Source organism: Borostomias antarcticus (genome assembly GCF_949987555.1).
Source record: "Borostomias antarcticus genome assembly, chromosome: 12".
Classification (NCBI taxonomy): Eukaryota; Metazoa; Chordata; class Actinopteri; order Stomiiformes; family Stomiidae; genus Borostomias; species Borostomias antarcticus.
The window spans coordinates 26,401,424-26,419,757 of record NC_140245.1 but is presented as its reverse complement, the minus strand read 5'-3'; the positions used below and the strand labels follow the sequence as shown (position 1 = coordinate 26,419,757).

Here is an 18,334-nt window from a genome sequence, read left to right as displayed (position 1 = left end):
CCTCGGCGCACTGGACCTTGGCGATGTAGCCGTTGTTCTGCAGCTCCATCCAGTTGGCCTCGAACAGCTTGGGCCCGATGAGGAAGTTGAGGTCCACGATCTTGTCGTCCTCCCGGACCAGCGTGGCCGTGAGACCCAGCTTGCAGTGGGCCTGGACGATGGTCAGAACGCGCCGGAACATCTTGGCTGGGGGCGGAAAAAAACAACGACAACAAAAATGGCCGATGAGTTTTATATCTGCTGATCCCGTTCCAAATCGAATCAAACTTTATTCATACGGCGCATTTCATACACAAAGGCAACGCGATGTGCTTCACAATGAGTCGAAGCCTCAGCGACCGCTCGTCTGACCGCAAATTAAGGACATTCCGAACAGCGGCGCACGCTGGAATTATTCATTCAAGCATTTCACAAGTGGCCAAAGTGATAAACTGATAACTGCAGCAATGTGAAAATCAATCAATCAATCAAAGCTTTATTTATATAGCGCATTTCATACCCAGAGGCAACACAATGCGCTTTCCAGAGAACAAGGGAGGTGGGCATACGACCCACTCTCTACATATTCAAGAGGGAAGCAAAAAAAATCTCTTTTTTTTTTTAAATCAGGTAATCAAGCCGAGTGTTGAGCTCACCGGGGATGGTGTGAACCTCATCCAGGATGATGAGCCCCCACTCCTGGCCCCTCATCCACTCCATCACCCGCTCGGCCTCCCAGGACCGCTTGGTGGTGTGGCCCAACATGGAGTAGGTGCTGATGGCCACCGAGCAGCCAATCGGCTTGTCCTGTCACAGGGCCAACCGGGTCGTGAGGTCATGTATTAGTACGTACATCTCCAACCAGAATCACGTAGGAGTGTGTGATCATTTACGCACGGATGCAATTCAACGTTCATTTGCCCCAATCTGAATATCATAGACGATCTGAAATGGAATGACGAGCCGCATATTGCAAATTCTAAGTTGAAAGTCCAACCGAGCCATTCAGTTTAAAAGTGTCACTACAATCTGACATGATGGACGTTTCAGCCATGGTGAGAGGCATGGGCTACAGTACCAACAAAGGGAGAATATAGATATAAAATATAGAGGGTTATAATGTAAAGAGAAAAATGATGTGTGTGTGAGTGTGTGAGTGTGAGTGTGTGTGTGTGTGTGTGTGTGAGAGTGTGTGTGCGTGTGCGTGTGTGTGTGTGAGTGTGAGTGTGAGTGTGAGTGTGAGTGTGTGTGAGCGTGTGCGTGTGCGTGTGTGTGTGTGTGTGTGTGTGCGTGTGCGAAGGGTACCTTGGCGTCGGAGGTGAAGCGGCAGATCTGGGAGTCGTCGATGGTGGACCACATCTTGAACTGGGACTTCCACTGCTCCACCGACACGGACGAGTTCCCCAGCACCAGACAGCGTTTCCTCACCGTACACGCCGCCGTCACGCCCACCAGGGACTTCCCCGCGCCTGGGGGGGGGGGGGGGGGACACACGCCACAGAGACGGTCAGGGAGGGGGGGTCTATGAACAACTAAACATTTTGACTGCTTTCGTTTTTCATTCTGTTATTTTTCATCATCTACATTTTGTTCTACATCATTTGCATGAAGCGCTACTGTTATCTTGTTACAGGGCCGGCCCTAGCATTTCAGCAGCTCTAGGCGAGATTTGTTGACGGGGGGGGGGGGGGGGGGTGCTGCTGCGCGATTTGTTGAGGGGGGGGGGGGGGTGCTGCTGCGCGATTTGTTGAGGGGGGGGGGGGGGGGGGGGGTGCTGCTGCGCGATTTGTTGAGGGGGGGGGGGGGGGGGTGCTGCTGTGCGATTTGTTGACGGGGGGGGGGGGGGGTGCTGCTGCGCGATTTGTTAACGGGGGAGGCGCCGCATCGCATTGCGAAGCGTAATAGAGACAGTAGGGATTACGGAATGAAATTATTTTAATAAAAATAAAAAATAATTTTTTTTTTTTTTTTTTGGTGCTCCTTGGCCAGGCGCCCCTTGGCCATTTGGCGCCCTAGGCGACCGCCTATTTCGCCTATGCCTCGGGCCGGCCCTGTCTTGTTATTAGGCTTTACCTGTATTTGTATATCAGTTGGGTGAACTTTCACCTGTAGCCTAATGTCATGTGACAGCTTCCCATGATATATAAAGCTGACTTTCACAATGGGCTGTTTGTCTTAAGCCCTGATGAAGATATTCAACCTTTTATCGGTGGAAACGTGGTGGCTTTTTAAATTATATGATCTCGCCACGTTGATAAAGGCTTTTTAATTCTACTTCCTTCCTTATTCTACCTCCATTTTCTGGAGCGCCTGGATTCTGCCCCGTTTGGTCCATCGTCTGTTTCCATGACACCTGGGATGTGTTTTACCTCTCGTTGATGGAGAGCAACCAGTCAATTCTTCTTTTTTCTTTCATTCTGACTACACTTGTCCATCCCCCCTAGCTTGGCTTCGCCAGAAATTCGCAAAAACGGTCTGGAGCTGCCGAGTTTATTTTCGATTTCCAAGTTTCAACGTTATCAACGGTCGCAGGCCAAAACGCCTCTGGACGCGATTGGATAGACCTATAACCAATCAGAGCAACTTAACGTCATCATCGTATCAAATGGGTACAGTCGTTGTATCAAAACCTGCCCAACATTGGATAAACGGTTGCGATTGGCCCGGTAAATATCTGCCAAGTTGGATGGGGGCGTGACCAGGATGGCGAAGCCGGGCGAACCCTTCTGAGTAGAAAGACAGAAAGATGTCGTTTCTGGAAGATTCCAGTGGTTCGACAACTTCTTCATGCAAACGTTCATGTTAATGACTATTATTGAGCAGAGAGTGAGTTCCTGCAACTGATTTCAGTTGAATATAGCGTTTCCATAACAAGAACGAGTTAGATCTCCTCCAGTACCAAGTGAGCACTGCACGTGAATGGCTCTCAATATTAACACCCTAGAAAGGACTCAACACAATTGAATAGTTTATTTAAGCGTTTTATGCGTTTATGCGTTTTAAGCGTTTATGATCTAGGTGATTGGAGTTTCTATGGATTTCGTCCGGCCATTTCTAGGTCAGGTGAGGGTGTGTGAGGTTGTGTGCCAGGTTCTTTTGGAGCGGTCCACAACATGAACAGATAAGTATGGTTTTACCGCTCACAACACCCCCCCTCTCTCTCTCACTCACTCACACACTCACACACTCACACTCTCTCACACACACACACACACACACACACACACACACAGGTAAACAGACAACAACCACACCCCTAGTCCTACACCCCCGCCCTCCCATCTCACCGCAGGGCAGGACGATGACCCCTGACCGGGCGCGCCCGTTGCCGAACATCTTCCTCAGGCTCTTCTCCTGGTAGGGCCGCAGCACGGCGGTGGGCTTCAGGTCCATGTTGATGTCCGGGTTGACCGTGTCGTTGCGGAAGTCGTACTCCGCCAGCAGGGGGTACTCCATCTGGATGCAGCGCTTCTGCACCTCCTCGATCATCTCCTGACCGCGCGACAGAGACAGGCGTTCGGACCAGGCGTTCGGACCAGGCGTTCGGACCGGCGTTCGGACCGGAGGACAATCGAGCCGCTGTGCCCCTGAATATTCACGGCTGGACCGCGACAACGAAACCCAGGTAGCGAGCGTAATTCCAACCCAAGATGCATCGAAAAATGCTGCTCATTCCTCTATTCAGGTAGTATAGTATAGTATAGTATAGTCTAGTATAGTATAGTATAGTATAGTATAGTATAGTATACCGACGCCTTGTTTTATGACCAATATAAAGCCACCAGAACTGACTAGCTTCTCGGCAATTCTACAAGGATGAATATGGCGCAAACAAACGCAACACACACACACACACACACACACACACACATTTCAGTCACAACCACTGCTTTGTAGCACGACTTTGTAGACAGAAAAGGTCAGCGCTTCATATTTCTTGCGTTGTTGTTGTTGTTGTTGTTGTTGTGTGCGAACGTGTAAATTGTCCCCAAAAGCAGAACGACAGAGTCAGAGTGGAATGTAGTTTGGCTATTGGACGGTTAGGGTTAGTATTGTATTTGTACTATTGGACCGTTCATAGTATCAATAACAGACAACCTTCCCATTGATGCCAGGCAGCCCCTGAGCAAGGCTCCCATTAATGTGCCCTACTGAGTTGACCCCTCTACCCTGTGTGACCCCTCTACCCTGTGTGACCCCTCTACCCTGTGTGACCCCTCTACCCTGTGTGACCCCTCTACCCTGTGTGACCCCTCTACCCTGTGTGACCCCTCTACCCTGTGTGACCCCTCTACCCTGTGTGACCCCTCTACCCTGTGTGACCCCTCTACCCCAGAAAACCTCCCCTCAGGTCTTTGCTGCAACTCTCGGTCGACCTGCCTGGTTAAATACACGTCAATGAAGATGCCAACACTACAACACTACATTAACACTACAGGTTTCATCCAGCAGAGGGCGATGTCTGACCAAAAATAACACCAAATGAATGTGGCCATTAGATCTCTGGAGCTTGTCCAGAAAGCTGCAGTTCGCCTGGTGTTCAACCAACCCAAGTTCTCCTAGACAGCTTCCCTAACCCTAACCCTAACCCTAACCCTTACCCTAACCCTTAACCATACCCTAACCCTAACCCTAACCCTAACCCTAACCCTGACCCTTCTCCGTTCTCCACACTGACTCCCTGTAGCAGCTCACATCCAGTTTAAAACTCTGGTACCACTAGCCTACCGGGCAATGAAAGGAACGTGCCAATTTTTATGATTTCAACATCTTTGAATACTCCTGGACCTAATGTAAAACAAATCACTCACTGAGTCTCCATTGAAAGTGGTTTTGTCCAGGTTTCTGAGGTGTATATAATATATAATAATAATAATAATATAAACATAGTTTTGTGTATGCTGGATCTCTAGTGTAGATAAAGATCGCTCCGCCAGGGGGGGCGAGAGCAAGTGAGACCAACCTGTCGGATCTCGAAGGAGACGGTCTGCGTCTCCTCCTCCTCCTCTTCCTCCTTGTCCATCTGTTCGTAGTAGCTGAAGATGTCGTCGGGAACCTGCGGCGCTGAACTCTGACCCTCGGGAGTCTGGGAGGTGGACGCCCCCCCGTTGTCCTGGAGCGACTTGGATATCTGAGGGCGGGAGGGCGGACGCACACGAGGTGGTCAGTTACGGGTTTAAAGCAACGACGCACACGAGGTGGTCAGTTACGGGTTTAAAGCAACGACGCACACGAGGTGGTCAGTTACGGGTTTAAAGCAACGACGCACACGAGGTGGTCAGTTACGGGTTTAAAGCAGACGTGATCATGATCATGAAGCAATTTCTTTTAGTCTTATTTTCTGACAGCCGAACCTAGGCAAATCCCGTTCACACAGGTTGACCATCAGAAGAGGCCATTGTGAGAATCTTAAAGGAGGAGGAGTTTATCGAGGAGTTTATTTTTGGTTACGAAACAGTCTCATTTTAATGTGGGTGAATCGACGTTACCCACACTTGTTTATGTGTCCATTTTCGACAAATCTCGTTTCTTGTATGTAGTTTATTTTGAGATTATTATTTTGTGGTCGGGTCGTCCAGAACTTCCTTGGAATGACGAAACGATTTACTGCGGTAGCCTACGGCGCCGACAAGAGACAGCGCGAGCAAATATGACCGTTATATATTGTCAAAAGTAACGTTACTAGTAAGACCTGTAATTACTTCGTCGGTGGCCATCGTTCTGTCTTCAAAACACCCGGCTCAGGTAGCTAAGGTTTACGACAGTGCGCGGGGAGGCTCATGGGAAATGTGGTCTTTTTGGGCGGAAAACACTTCCGCTTCCCGAAGCTCCTCGTAGGGCCGTTAAACACGGAGGGCGTGTTAATGGCGGAGTGTGGGGCGGGCGTACCGCAGACTTGCTGTGGAGGACCTCGGTGATGAGCTCGGTGTCCACCCCCTCCGCGGTGCGAAGGCGACACTCGCGGATCACGTTGTCCTGTAGGAGGCGCTGTATCACCTCGGGGAAGGCGCTCTCCACAAAGTACCTTGGGCAGAAACACACAGGCAGAGATCAAAGCCTGTAAACAATGTAAAGTCAAGTCTTTTCTTGGCCCGTTCTTTAGAGAAATCACTTTTTTAAACCTTAATTTATACAGGTTAATCTAATTCACACATGGCCAATTACAACCCAAGGGCCCAATTTGAGTACTTCCGTTGCTTAGCTTGATGAAAAATCACTGACTGAATTAATTTAGCAGATGTTAAAATACATAGATTTCATTCAGCCACAACCATGACATGTATAACATGGCTGAGGAACTTCCTAAGCCATGCGTTGTTTTCATCTATACACTTTTTTGAGGTGAGATGGGATGACATCTTTAGTGACATCCAAACATTTTCGCAAAAATGCATTTACCTGTTATGTTTGAGCACCATTTTGACTTTTCCGTAGCTCACTGTGCAGAGCTGAAAGAGACACGACAGCAGAGAGAAGTTTGTTTGACACGACGTTAACGTCACTCTGCAGAGTGGATAACTCCACGTTGTTAGTAAAGGGTGTTCAGAATGGCCGGTGTTGGCTTGATGTTGTCAAGTTGTCAAAACAATGCTTGAAACGCAGTGACCATCTGTCATATCACGCCGTGGCGCCGAGGAACAAACCGCAGACCACGTCATCCAGGACGGTCCGATATATCGGACATCCAACGGAACCCTCCGGTCCACCCCGAGGTCTCCCCCCCTCCCCCCCTCCCCACCCACCCCCCCCCCCCCGAGGTCTCCCCCCCCCCCTGACCTTGATGAACTGCACGATGCCGTCGGGCACGGAGGTCTTGCTGAGCTTCTGCAGGTACTCCACGATGTCGGCGGTCTGCAGCCCCACGCTGACGGCGGCGTACAGGGAGTAGGCGGTCAGCTTGTACTCGTGAACGTGGATGGGCCGGCACACGGGCTCCGCTATGGCCACCAGGAAGTCCTGGGCGTACCTGTACACGGGCGAGAAGGCCTCCAGGAAGATGTGCCCGTCCGGAGCCTGCCCGAGGGAGGGAGGGAGGGGGAGAGGGAGGGAGGGAGGGAGGGAGAGAGAGAGGGAGGGAGGGAGGGAGGGAGGGAGGGAGGGAGAGAGGGAGGGAGGGAGGGAGGGAGGGAGGGAGGGAGGGGGAGAGGGAGGGAGGGAGGGAGGGAGGGAGGGGGAGAGGGAGGGAGGGGGAGAGGGAGGGAGGGAGAGAGGGAGAGAGGGAGGGAGGGAGGGAGGGATAGAGGGAGGGAGGGGGAGAGGGAGGGAGGGAGGGGGAGAGGGGGAGGGAGGGGGAGAGGGAGGGAGGGAGGGAGGGAGGGAGAGAGGGAGGGAGGGAGGGAGGGAGGGAGGGAGGGAGGGAGGGAGGGAGGGAGGGGGAGAGTATTTGAAATATTTGAGAATATTTGAAAGAGATTTGGGGACAGGCGTGAATCCCGTTGAGAAACAACAGGTCGGGGGAGAGCTATCTATCTAGCTAGAGAAGAATCTAGAGGATGTGCTGGTTTGCTGGGTGGTAGTGTTAAACTGGGCTCTATGGCAAAACATGTGGAAGACGACGCCAATTAAGAAAAAAATGTTGTAGCTTGTAACTTTATGGGGCCGAACGTAGACAAATAAAAGTGAATGCTCACTTTGACATTTCTCACATCACTTTGAATAGCTTCCTCACTTGCTCCAGCACGCATGCGCACAGCGCGCAATCGTTGCTCCAGCACAAAGTGCGCATGCGTGCTGGAGCAAGTGAGGAAGCTATTTCGTGTCTAAAGACGTTTCTAAAGATCATATTAGAGGCATGTGAAAAATCACAACAGGCCTATGCTCTATGTAAGCACAACTAGCAATTCATCAAGACAGATTGATGAAAACAACCGTTTCGCGGCAGAAAATAAATAAATCTAGAGAGGCTGTGCTGGTTTGCTGGGCGGTAGTGTTAAACTGGGCTCTATGGCAAAAAATGTGGAAGACGACGCCAATTAAGAAAAAAATGTTGTAGCTTGTAACTTTATGGGGCCCGAACGTAGACAAATAAAAGTGAAGGCTCACTTTGACATTTGCACTCTTATGTTAAAAACTAAAACCATGTCCTCAGTTTTTAGGCCTGATGTTTTGTAGAACATATTTGTGCTTCTCACAGTGAGTAAATAAACACTAGTAGTCCATGTGTCATTAGGGCTGGGTATCGAGTCGAATTTCAAGAATTGATTCGATTCCGATTCACAAGGTTCAGAATCGATTATCACGATTCGATATCGATTCGGTTAGTGTTACTAAAACCTTTTTTTTTTTTGCTGTAACCTTAATTACATGACTGCCAAGTTATGCAACACATCAATACTAGGGCTGGGTATCAATACTGATTTCCAAAAATGAATGAATTAATTAATTAATCATTGAATTAATTAATGCACTATTCATACCTTCATTTATTAATTCATTCATTAAATAAAAGATCGATTTTGGGATTCATGAATCGATTATGAATCATTTGATTCAGAATCGATTAATCGATTTTTTAAACCCAGCCCTATGTGTCATGTGTTGTATCTTTATCTGACAGCCCGAGACCTACCACCCAGAGAGAGACCTACCACCCAGAGAGAAACCTACCACCCAGAGAGAAACCTACCACCCAGAGAGAAACCTACCACCCAGAGAGAAACCTACCACCCAGAGAGAAACCTACCACCCAGAGAGAAACCTACCACCCAGAGAGAAACCTACCACCCAGAGAGAAACCTACCACCCAGAGAGAAACCTACCACCCAGAGAGAAACTTACCACCCAGAGAGAAACCTACCACCCAGAGAGAAACCTACCACCCAGAGAGGGCGTGAGAGACCTACCACCCAGAGAGGGCATGAGAGACCTACCACCCAGAGACCTACCACCCAGAGAGGGCATGAGAGACCTACCACCCAGAGAGGGCATGAGAGACCTACCACCCAGAGAGGGCATGAGAGACCTACCACCCAGAGAGGGCATGAGAGACCTACCACCCAGAGAGACCTACCACCCAGAGAGGGCGTGAGAGACCTACCACCCAGAGAGGGCGTGAGAGACCTACCACCCAGAGAGACCTACCACCCAGAGAGGGCGTGAGAGACCTACCACCCAGAGAGGGCATGAGAGACCTACCACCCAGAGAGACCTACCACCCAGAGAGGGCATGAGAGACCTACCACCCAGAGAGACCTACCACCCAGAGAGGGCGTGAGAGACCTACCACCCAGAGAGGGAGTGAGAGACCTACCACCCAGAGAGGGCGTGAGAGACCTACCACCCAGAGAGGGCATGAGAGACCTACCACCCAGAGAGAAACCTACCACCCAGAGAGGGTTAGGGTTAGAGAAACCTACCACCCAGAGAGACCTACCACCCAGAGAGGGCATGAGAGACCTACCACCCAGAGAGGGCATGAGAGACCTACCACCCAGAGAGAAACCTACCACCCAGAGAGGGTTAGGGTTAGAGAAACCTACCACCCAGAGAGACCTACCACCCAGAGAGGGCATGAGAGACCTACCACCCAGAGAGACCTACCACCCAGAGAGGGCGTGAGAGACCTACCACCCAGAGAGGGCGTGAGAGACCTACCACCCAGAGAGGGCGAGAGAGACCTACCACCCAGAGAGGGCGTGAGAGACCTACCACCCAGAGAGGGCGTGAGAGACCTACCACCCAGAGGGCGTGAGAGACCTACCACCCAGAGAGACCTACCACCCAGAGGGGGCGTGAGAAACCTACCACCCAGAGAGGGCGAGAGAGACCTACCACCCAGAGAGGGCGTGAGAGACCTACCACCCAGAGAGGGCGTGAGAGACCTACCACCCAGAGGGCGTGAGAGACCTACCACCCAGAGAGACCTACCACCCAGAGGGGGCGTGAGAAACCTACCACCCAGAGAGGGCGAGAGAGACCTACCACCCAGAGAGGGCGTGAGAGACCTACCACCCAGAGAGGACCTGAGAGACCTACCACCCAGAGAGGGTTAGGGTTAGAGAGACCTACCACCCAGAGAGGGCGTGAGAGACCTACCACCCAGAGGGGGCGTGAGAGACCTACCACCCAGAGAGGGTTAGGGTTAGAGAGACCTACCACCCAGAGAGGGCGTGAGAGACCTACCACCCAGAGGGGGCGTGAGAGACCTACCACCCAGAGAGGGCGTGAGAGACCTACCACCCAGAGAGGGCGTGAGAGACCTACCACCCAGAGAGGAGAGACCTACCACCCAGAGAGGGCGTGAGGAACCTACCACCCAGAGAGGAGAGACCTACCACCCAGAGAGGGCGTGAGGATGAGGAACCTACCACCCAGAGAGGGCGTGAGAGACCTACCACCCAGAGAGAGACCTACCACCCAGAGAGGGCGTGAGAGACCTACCACCCAGAGGGTTAGGGTTAGAGAGACCTACCACCCAGAGAGGGCGTGAGAGACCTACCACCCAGAGGGGGCGTGAGAGACCTACCACCCAGAGGGTTAGGGTTAGGGTTAGAGACCTACCACCCAGAGAGGTCGTGAGGAGTGGTCGTTCTTCAGCAGCATCTGCAGACGGTAGTCTTTGGCTCCGTACTCGTCCAGTTTGATGCTGGCCTCGTCCACCTGCTTCCCCGCGGCCGCTGGGATGGCCTCCTGGGACTCGCTGCCCATCGCCTCCTCCTCATCCTCCTCCTCCTCGTACACACGCTTCTTCAGCTTCTTCTCTGTTAAAACAGATGATGTATGTGCCAGGAAATATGTTATTATGCTATTAATACAGTTAGATATTGCGAGTCACGACATGGTGACCAACGAAGCATGCTTTAGGTGCAATATATCCTTGCAAATGAAAAAAAACAACTTCAAGTTCATGATTATCATATTGTTTGTATTGTAAATAATACAGTAACGTTATATTAGCCAGTGTTTATTCCATAAAGGAGGGCTGAGCACTTTAGACTGTGAAGGCAGGTCAATCCCATGGCTTCTTCATTATACAAGACGTTCAGATTACGTCTTAATAACGTCCGTGGGTCCTGAACCCCGTGTGTTCGTCTGCTGGACCCCTCAATATTCACACGTCTGGCTTGGACCCCTCTAAGACGTCTGTGGACGTGCAGAACGGGTTCAATATCTGAACGTTAAAAAAAACATTCATTCTGGCTCCTAATTGGATGTCTTTGGACGTCCGGGAAAGACAAAAAAGACATCTAAAAGACGTCCTTTAGACGTGTCTTTGCTCAGTGGGTACGTGGACAATACAGCGAATTATCCAGCTGCCTTCAATCTAGATCAAGTTAAATGTGACAACACTCACGTTACTTTACCATCATTTTCATTTAGCCAGCTAGCCACAGTGAGATATACAATACAATACAATACAATACAATACAATATAATACAATATAATACAATACAATATAATACAATACAATATAATACAATACAATACAATATAATACAATACAATACAATACAATATAATACAATACAATATAATACAATACAATACAATATAATACAATACAATACACATTTAGGCTAGTGAGATAGCACTAGCGCTCTTCCATTACCGTTAACTAGCACACTACTACAACAACAACAACAACAACATCAACACGCACGGGAAGCGACCAGCTCAATCCTCACCCCGGTCTTTCTTGCCCATGATAGCCGCTTTGACGGGTTAGACTTTGAGATTCTCTTTAAATATCGTTATCTTATATCAGTTAGGAATCTAATAGCAGTTAGGAAACACGTCTTTAACCTGAACCTGCGGATCACCATCTTGTCTCATGCTAGTGACGTAGCTACGTTTCCGCCTGAGGCTCCTCCCTCTCCAGACAAGTCTTTTTTTTTCCCAACCAACTTCTGCCATAACCACGCCCCCGCGAGTTTTCATTGGACACCCTAACCCTATCCCTAACCCTAACCCAATGAAAACTCGCGGGGGCGTGGTTATGGCAGAAGTGGGTTGGGGGAAAAAATCACGCTCTCCAGACGCGTCTTTCTTCATTGGATATCGCGCTTGTTTACTTCCGGGGTAAGGGTGACTGCCCAAAGAGAGACTCGGTTTGTTTGTGTTGTTGAGTTATTTGTTTTTTCATTGTTTTCCTGTTCTCGGAGGTCAGATAAACATGTCAGACGAGGAGATGATCGGTCCCGCATTACCCCCGAGGTTTGGGACACACAGCGAGGACGACTCGGATGAGGATCCAGGGTGTGAGTATAATACTAATACATCCATGGAGTAAGACCACATCCATCCGCCATCAGAGCATCCTGGTCCTCTTGTCGGTGTTGTATGCACACTATATAATGGTGCGTTCGTTTGTGGTCGGAGGTGGCAAGTCGCAAGTGGCAAAATACCTACCTCCGACCTGTGTGCATTCGAGCTATATACCATTATATCACAGTTACCTAGTTATATCTATATACCATTATATCACAGTTACCTAGTTATATCTATATACCATTATATCACAGTTACCTAGTTATATCTATATACCATTATATCACAGTTACCTAGTTATATCTATATACCATTATCTCAGTTACCTAGTTATATCTAGTGCATTCGATAAATAAAATAAACTTAGTTTATGGTGCGTTCGTTTATAACTGGGAGGTGGCAAATTGCGACTTGCTACTAGGAATGATTAAATAAAACACCTCATGAACTCGCACTTCCTCGTCGCAAATTCGGATGTTTCTCAGCCCCCAGTTGCTCGAATGCACTAGATATAACTAGGTAGCTGTGATATAATGGTATATAGATATAACTAGGTAACTGTGATATAATGGTATGTAGATATAACTAGGTAACTGTGATATAATGGTATATAGCTGGAATGCACACAGGTCGGAGGTAGGTATTTTGCCACTTGCGACTTGCCACCTCCGACCACAAACGAACACACCATAACTACACTACTCGGCTGTGCTCACTTCCCTGTCTTCATTCTGATTCTTTCCCTCCACCTCTGCAGTCGCGGGTCCGGCGCTGCCTCCAGGTTACATGCCGCGGGCCTCGTCCAGCTCCTCGGAGACCAGCGAGCAGGAGGAGGAGGAGGAGGTGGTGTTCAAGAGGTCGAAGGCCAGCGTGGGGAGGCACGGCTCTGCGAGAGATGGACCCACAGCAGAGTAATTCACTCGTGCAAAGTCCTAAACGTTTAGTGTACTGGCTAGATGCTTGGGATTAGCTATCTTAACACACAGCGAAAACAGTAGCCTAGATGGTTGATTGATGCTGTTTTAATGTAATTTCTCTTTCATCGAAGGAAACAGCGCAGACTAGAGGAGACATCAAATGATAAATCGGTGACTGAGGAGGAGGAGGATGAGGATGGCTTCTTTGGTCCAGCTCTTCCTCCTGGGTTCCAGAAGCAAGCGCGTTCTCCAGAGAGGTCGGTAGCTACAAGCAATTCCAATTCACTTCTATAATCTTCCCCCACCCGGCGACAGCTGAAAAGGGGGAACTTTAGGTTGGCCGGAGCGGTGTCACGTCGTGAGTGAGTGAGTCCATCAGTCCCCCGTAGTACCAGAACCCACTACACAAGGGGCGCCTTTCCAATGCATTTTTCCATTGACAAGTACATTTAGATTTTTACATCAAAACTATGCTTGGTGTCTCAGTATAGTCTCAGACAAGTTTACTCGGGAAACCATGTACTTTATACATCTGCAGAGAGTAGAGCTTGAGGTGTTTAGTAGAGCTAGATGTGTCTGTATTTCAACATTCATTATAGGACGTTAGACCATACAGGTGCATGGACTTGTTTGCCCTCTAGATGGAGATGTTATTGTACTCTTATTCACTCTACCATCGTTTGTTGAGAGCTTACTTTGGTCAATCATTGATACACATGATGTGACATTAGTAGCGCTAGAAATGTCTGTATTTCAACATTCATTATAGGACTTTTGACCATACAGGTGCATGGACCTGTTTAACAACTAGTGAATGTTGCGCCCCAAGGGTCATGCCTCTCGATTCCAGATTGCCGGCATGCTATATCAAATCACACATTATGCTGTCTTTCTTTGGTTCATTATGAACTTACAAAGCCAGAAAATGGAGGGGTCTTCTACAGGGCAATATAGTGGGATCTCTGTATCAAAATGCCTAATGAGAAGCAGGGGGCTTGATACCACAAGGGAACATGCATAATGGGTGGGGGACAACATGTTTACATGTGCAGTACTTGTTTTTACTTGAATTGAAGTTGTCAGATCTACTGAATTATTAATTGACTAAGTTGACAAATCTACTGAATTATCTTTTGACCAAGTTGTTGAATCTACTGAATTATCATTTGACTTGTGGAATCCCACTCCTCCTCTAGACCCCTAGTGTTGGGGCCAGCCCTACCACCTGGGTTTCGCAGACCAATAGATGATGAGGATGATGATGGGGATGGCGATGAAGATAGTTTCCCAGGGCCTGCCCTGCCCCCAGGCTATACGGCCGACCAGTCTAGCAGTGAGGAAGGAGAGGAAGAGGAGGATGTGATCGGACCCATGCCACCCACAGGTGCCATCCAGGACTCCGTGGCATTGGACATCGAGCGCCGGGCTCAGAGAATGAAGGACAGACTGATAAAAGGAGATGTGAGCGTTACAATTATTTATACATATGTAACCGAGCGAAACGTGGGGAGTAGCTGGTGAAACTCACTCCTCAAAAAGGGGCGCTGACAGTCCCTCCAAGAGGGAAGTCCCTATTGGCGCAACTGTCAGTGTGTCTGCCTCCCAAGCGGGAGACTCGGGTTCTAATCCCACCCCGGGCATGCTGAAACATATACAGATACACATACAGATTATTTTTCCTTTCCTCTAACAGCTCCAGATTAGTTTCTCAGAGACGTTACTGGAACACTTTGATGGAATTACATTGACTTCAATCTAGAAACGCTAAACATTTGATCTTTACCTGCTCTCTGCATACCACCTGCATGTTGTTGTGGAAATTTCTGTCACAGAGTTTTGTTAAGGAGAGATTCAATGCCGAAGTTCTAAGTTTAACAAAGTTTATTACCAAAAGAAAATACAAAAACACAACTGCAGAAGAGGTCCGTCCAACTCAGCTTGCATCGTGCGCACAGCAGTTCACACAGTGAGAAGTTTGGCCCCAGTAAGGAGTCACAACAATCATTTATACGATGAAAAGCAACCTTTGTATCTGGGCCGATTCCTGGCCCTCTCCTCCCACCCCCCAGTCCTCCCCTCTCCTCCCAACCCCCAGTCCAGCCCTCGCCTCCCACCCCCCAGTCCCTCCCACCCCCCAGTCCAGCCCTCTCCTCCTCTCCCCCCCCCCAGTCCCTCCCACCCCCCAGTCCAGCCCTCTCCTCCTCTCCCACCCCCCAGTCCCTCCCACCCCCCAGTCCAGCCCTCTCCTCCCCTCCCCCCCCCCAGTCCCTCCCACCCCCCAGTCCAGCCCTCTCCTCCCACCCCCCAGTCCAGCCCTCGCCTCCCACCCCCCAGTCCACCCCTCCCCTCCCCTCCCCCAGTCCAGCCCTCTCCTCCCACCCCCCAGTCCAGCCCTCCCCTCCCCTCCCACCCCCCAGTCCAGCTGGAATCCTGATTGGACGACAGAGAGACTGGCAAGGCTGGGGCGCGAGCAGAGACGGTTACTTCTACAAAAACACAAGATTACAAAGTACATAGCATTCTTTCTCTAGCCACGGTATGAGAGGCCAGCTCTGAGGCCTGAACAGCAGACACTGTTAAAGAGATCTGACCAAGGTCTAGTATGTATAATGGATTCAAATAATATCTAATTTTCCATTACAATGTAAAGATGTGAGTGGAGGGAGGGAGGGTCAGGGCGGTGGGGAGCGAGTATTTCCCGGTCGGCGTCCGTCCTCCCCTGGTTCACCGTCTGGGGTCGTCCCTGTCAACAGGAGGGCCCAGAGGAGCTGGCCAGGGAGGCGTGGATGACCGAACTGCCCCCAGAGCTGCAGCACATCGGCCTGGAAGCCCGCACCTTCAAGAAGAAGTCCGGCCCCGAGAACAAGGACCGCTCCATCTGGACCGATACCCCCGCGGATCGGGAACGCAAGACCAGGGTACGCATGACTCTAGTTCAGCCATTTCACTAACAAATACAACCGTAGATAGAAAACCTATATCTCTCTGAACCCATTACATCACATTAGTCATTTAGCTGACGCTTTTATCCAAAGCGACTTACAATAATTGCATTTAACGTAGGAAAAGCCAATGTACTACTACTTTCCAGAACTCACAAGTGCATCTCCTTTCTAAAACAAGTGACTAAGAGCATCATCTAGTGCTGAAGGCAAAGTGCAAGAAATACAATAGGTGCTTAAGAGGGAGGATCGTAGTAGAACGTCTTGAAGAGATGAGTTTTGAGCCTGCGGCGAAAGATGGGCAGCGACTCTGCTGTCCTGATGTCAGTGGGCAGTTCATTGCACCACTGCGGGGCCAGGACAGAGAAGAACCGTGACCGTGGGGTCAGGACAGAGAAGAGCCGTGACCGTGTCGATCGACCGCAGGGGCCTCGGAGTGACGGGGCAACCAGTCGCCCCGAGGTAGCAGAGCGTAGCGGTTGGGTGGGGGTGTAGGGTTTGACCTGGAGGTAGAGTATTCAGCAAAGAATCTCAGCAATAGAAGATCTTACAACAACAGATGGTGTTTCAGCAGGTTTATTCAGAATCAATCATTTTTATTTCCAGATAGTTTTTACACATATTAGGAATTTGTTCTGGTCAGTTGGTGCATAACACTGATGGCGACGACATTAGACAGGATGCAAGGACTAGACAGGACAGTGCAAAGACAGGACAGTGCAAATGACAAAATACAAAATGGCGTACAATACAATGTGTGGTGAGTGGGTGGTGTGTATATACAGTGTATTAATGTGTGTGCGATATTATTATACAACCCAGTAGCTATACAGTATACACAATGTGTCCCAACATTAATATTTATATTCATGACCTCTGTATAAAAATGGATTCAAGGGTGTGTAGCTCACTCCTTTTCTCTCTCCATCTCTACTTCCAACCCTCCCCTTTCTTGTCCTGACCAATAGGAGCGTCTCGAGGGGAAGAAGAGTAAGGAAGCAGAGAAAGACGCTGTGCCTCAGGTTCCCCAGTCAGAACTGAAGATGGCGGAAAAAGTGTCCAAGTACAACGTGAGTGCACTGAGCTCCTAAACTTGTTTGAAATTTTACTGTATGAGGAGTGCAAGCCATGTATTCTAGCATCACATGACGTCACAGTCATTTAGCAGACGCTTTTATCCAAAGCGACAATGGATAACAATAATTGCATTTAACGTAGGAAAAGCCAATGTACTACTTGCCAGAACGCACAAGTGCATCTTCTTTCTAAAACAAGTACCTAAGAGCATAGCATGTATTCACTTGCCGCTAACGGCTCAAGTCATGCCAGATAACCCGCATCAAACCGGGTATCGTCCGGCTGCTTTAATCCTAAGAATGGTCCACTCTCATCTCCGCCCGGTCAGGACACCAAGCGCGGCGAGTCTCTGATCGACCTGCACAAGAAGAAGATGAAGAGGAAAGCGGAGGAGGAGGGCAGCAAGCCGGTGGAGAGGAGGGCCTTCGACAGGGACAACGACCTCCAGGTCAACCGCTTCGACGACGCCCAGAAGGAGCGTCTGCTGAAGAAGTCCCAGGAGCTGAACACACGCTTCTCCCACAGCAAGGAGCGCATGTTCCTGTGAGAGGCACCCGCTCAGGGTCGTCTCTTCTTTCCAATACCGACCTCTCAGCTCAACCCACTACGCACTTGTGGAGAACTGATAGGTTCGGGGCAGAGGACAGTGGATTGGCAGCATTTCCAACCAATTAAAAAAGAGGGCCGGTTGGATTTATAGCCACACTGCCTACACTTGTCAGATCCCTCATCAGAAGGGCATAGGGAGTGAGACCGAGGGGTTGGTTTGGAATGGGGGAACTTCAGCCTCTGTCGCCATTTTAAACTGTACATATTTCCAGCCTTTATTGTTCAGTGGAGAAGCAGCTAATAAGTGATGTTGTGATTGGCTAGCGCTCGTGCCCTGACACCAAGCACATCCCGTGAGACCACAGGTTCTCTCACTGGTCCACACCAACATAACTGCCACTATGTGTCACATGCGGATGGTTTAGTTTTAATTTTTGTTGTATCAGATTTGGTGAGATTCTTGTTTTTCAATAAATAATATTCAGCTCAATTCCCTGTATATTTGTACTTAAATGACCACCAGCAAGGATTCAGTTTATCTAGGATTAGAGATGATCGAAGTTCAGGTTTAAAATGACAGCTGCTGCGCAGCACATGATCGTAGCCGGGCATTTTGAGGAGGAAGAGGAATTATTTAAACATTTTAACATCTTAAAAACCAT

At 49.5% G+C, this 18,334-nt stretch overlaps 2 protein-coding genes across 2 annotated transcripts; one reads left to right on the top strand and one right to left on the bottom strand.

The window, feature by feature from the left end:
• Position 1: 1 nt before the first annotated feature.
• On the bottom strand, positions 2 to 11,722 carry ercc3 (excision repair cross-complementation group 3; the record flags this gene model as incomplete). Its single annotated transcript, XM_084446550.1, has 10 exons — positions 11,605 to 11,722; positions 10,480 to 10,679; positions 6,757 to 6,993; positions 6,379 to 6,428; positions 5,869 to 6,004; positions 4,943 to 5,110; positions 3,267 to 3,471; positions 1,285 to 1,448; positions 636 to 786; positions 2 to 186 (listed from the first exon to the last, which is right to left on the bottom strand). Coding segments are annotated over exons 1-10 (1,515 nt in total), but the record flags the coding sequence as incomplete, so codon positions are not given.
• Positions 11,723 to 12,009: 287 nt separating this feature from the next.
• On the top strand, positions 12,010 to 18,101 carry gpalpp1 (GPALPP motifs containing 1). Its single transcript, XM_084447295.1, has 7 exons — positions 12,010 to 12,177; positions 12,945 to 13,098; positions 13,236 to 13,361; positions 14,301 to 14,565; positions 15,858 to 16,022; positions 17,015 to 17,116; positions 17,452 to 18,101. The coding sequence occupies exons 1-7, from the start codon at positions 12,093 to 12,095 to the stop codon at positions 17,668 to 17,670; spliced, it is 1,116 nt and encodes a 371-aa protein (XP_084303421.1). The 5' UTR covers positions 12,010 to 12,092; the 3' UTR covers positions 17,671 to 18,101.
• The last annotated feature ends 233 nt before the right edge of the window (positions 18,102 to 18,334 follow it).

Coding starts and splice junctions, on each gene's coding strand:
- gpalpp1 (XM_084447295.1), top strand. CDS start 12,093: ATGTCAGACGAGGAGATGATCGGTCCCGCATTACCCCCGAGGTTTGGG. Junction 12,178..12,944: donor CTCGGATGAGGATCCAGGGT/GTGAGTATAATA, acceptor CCACCTCTGCAG/TCGCGGGTCCGGCGCTGCCT. Junction 17,117..17,451: donor AAAAAGTGTCCAAGTACAAC/GTGAGTGCACTG, acceptor CCGCCCGGTCAG/GACACCAAGCGCGGCGAGTC.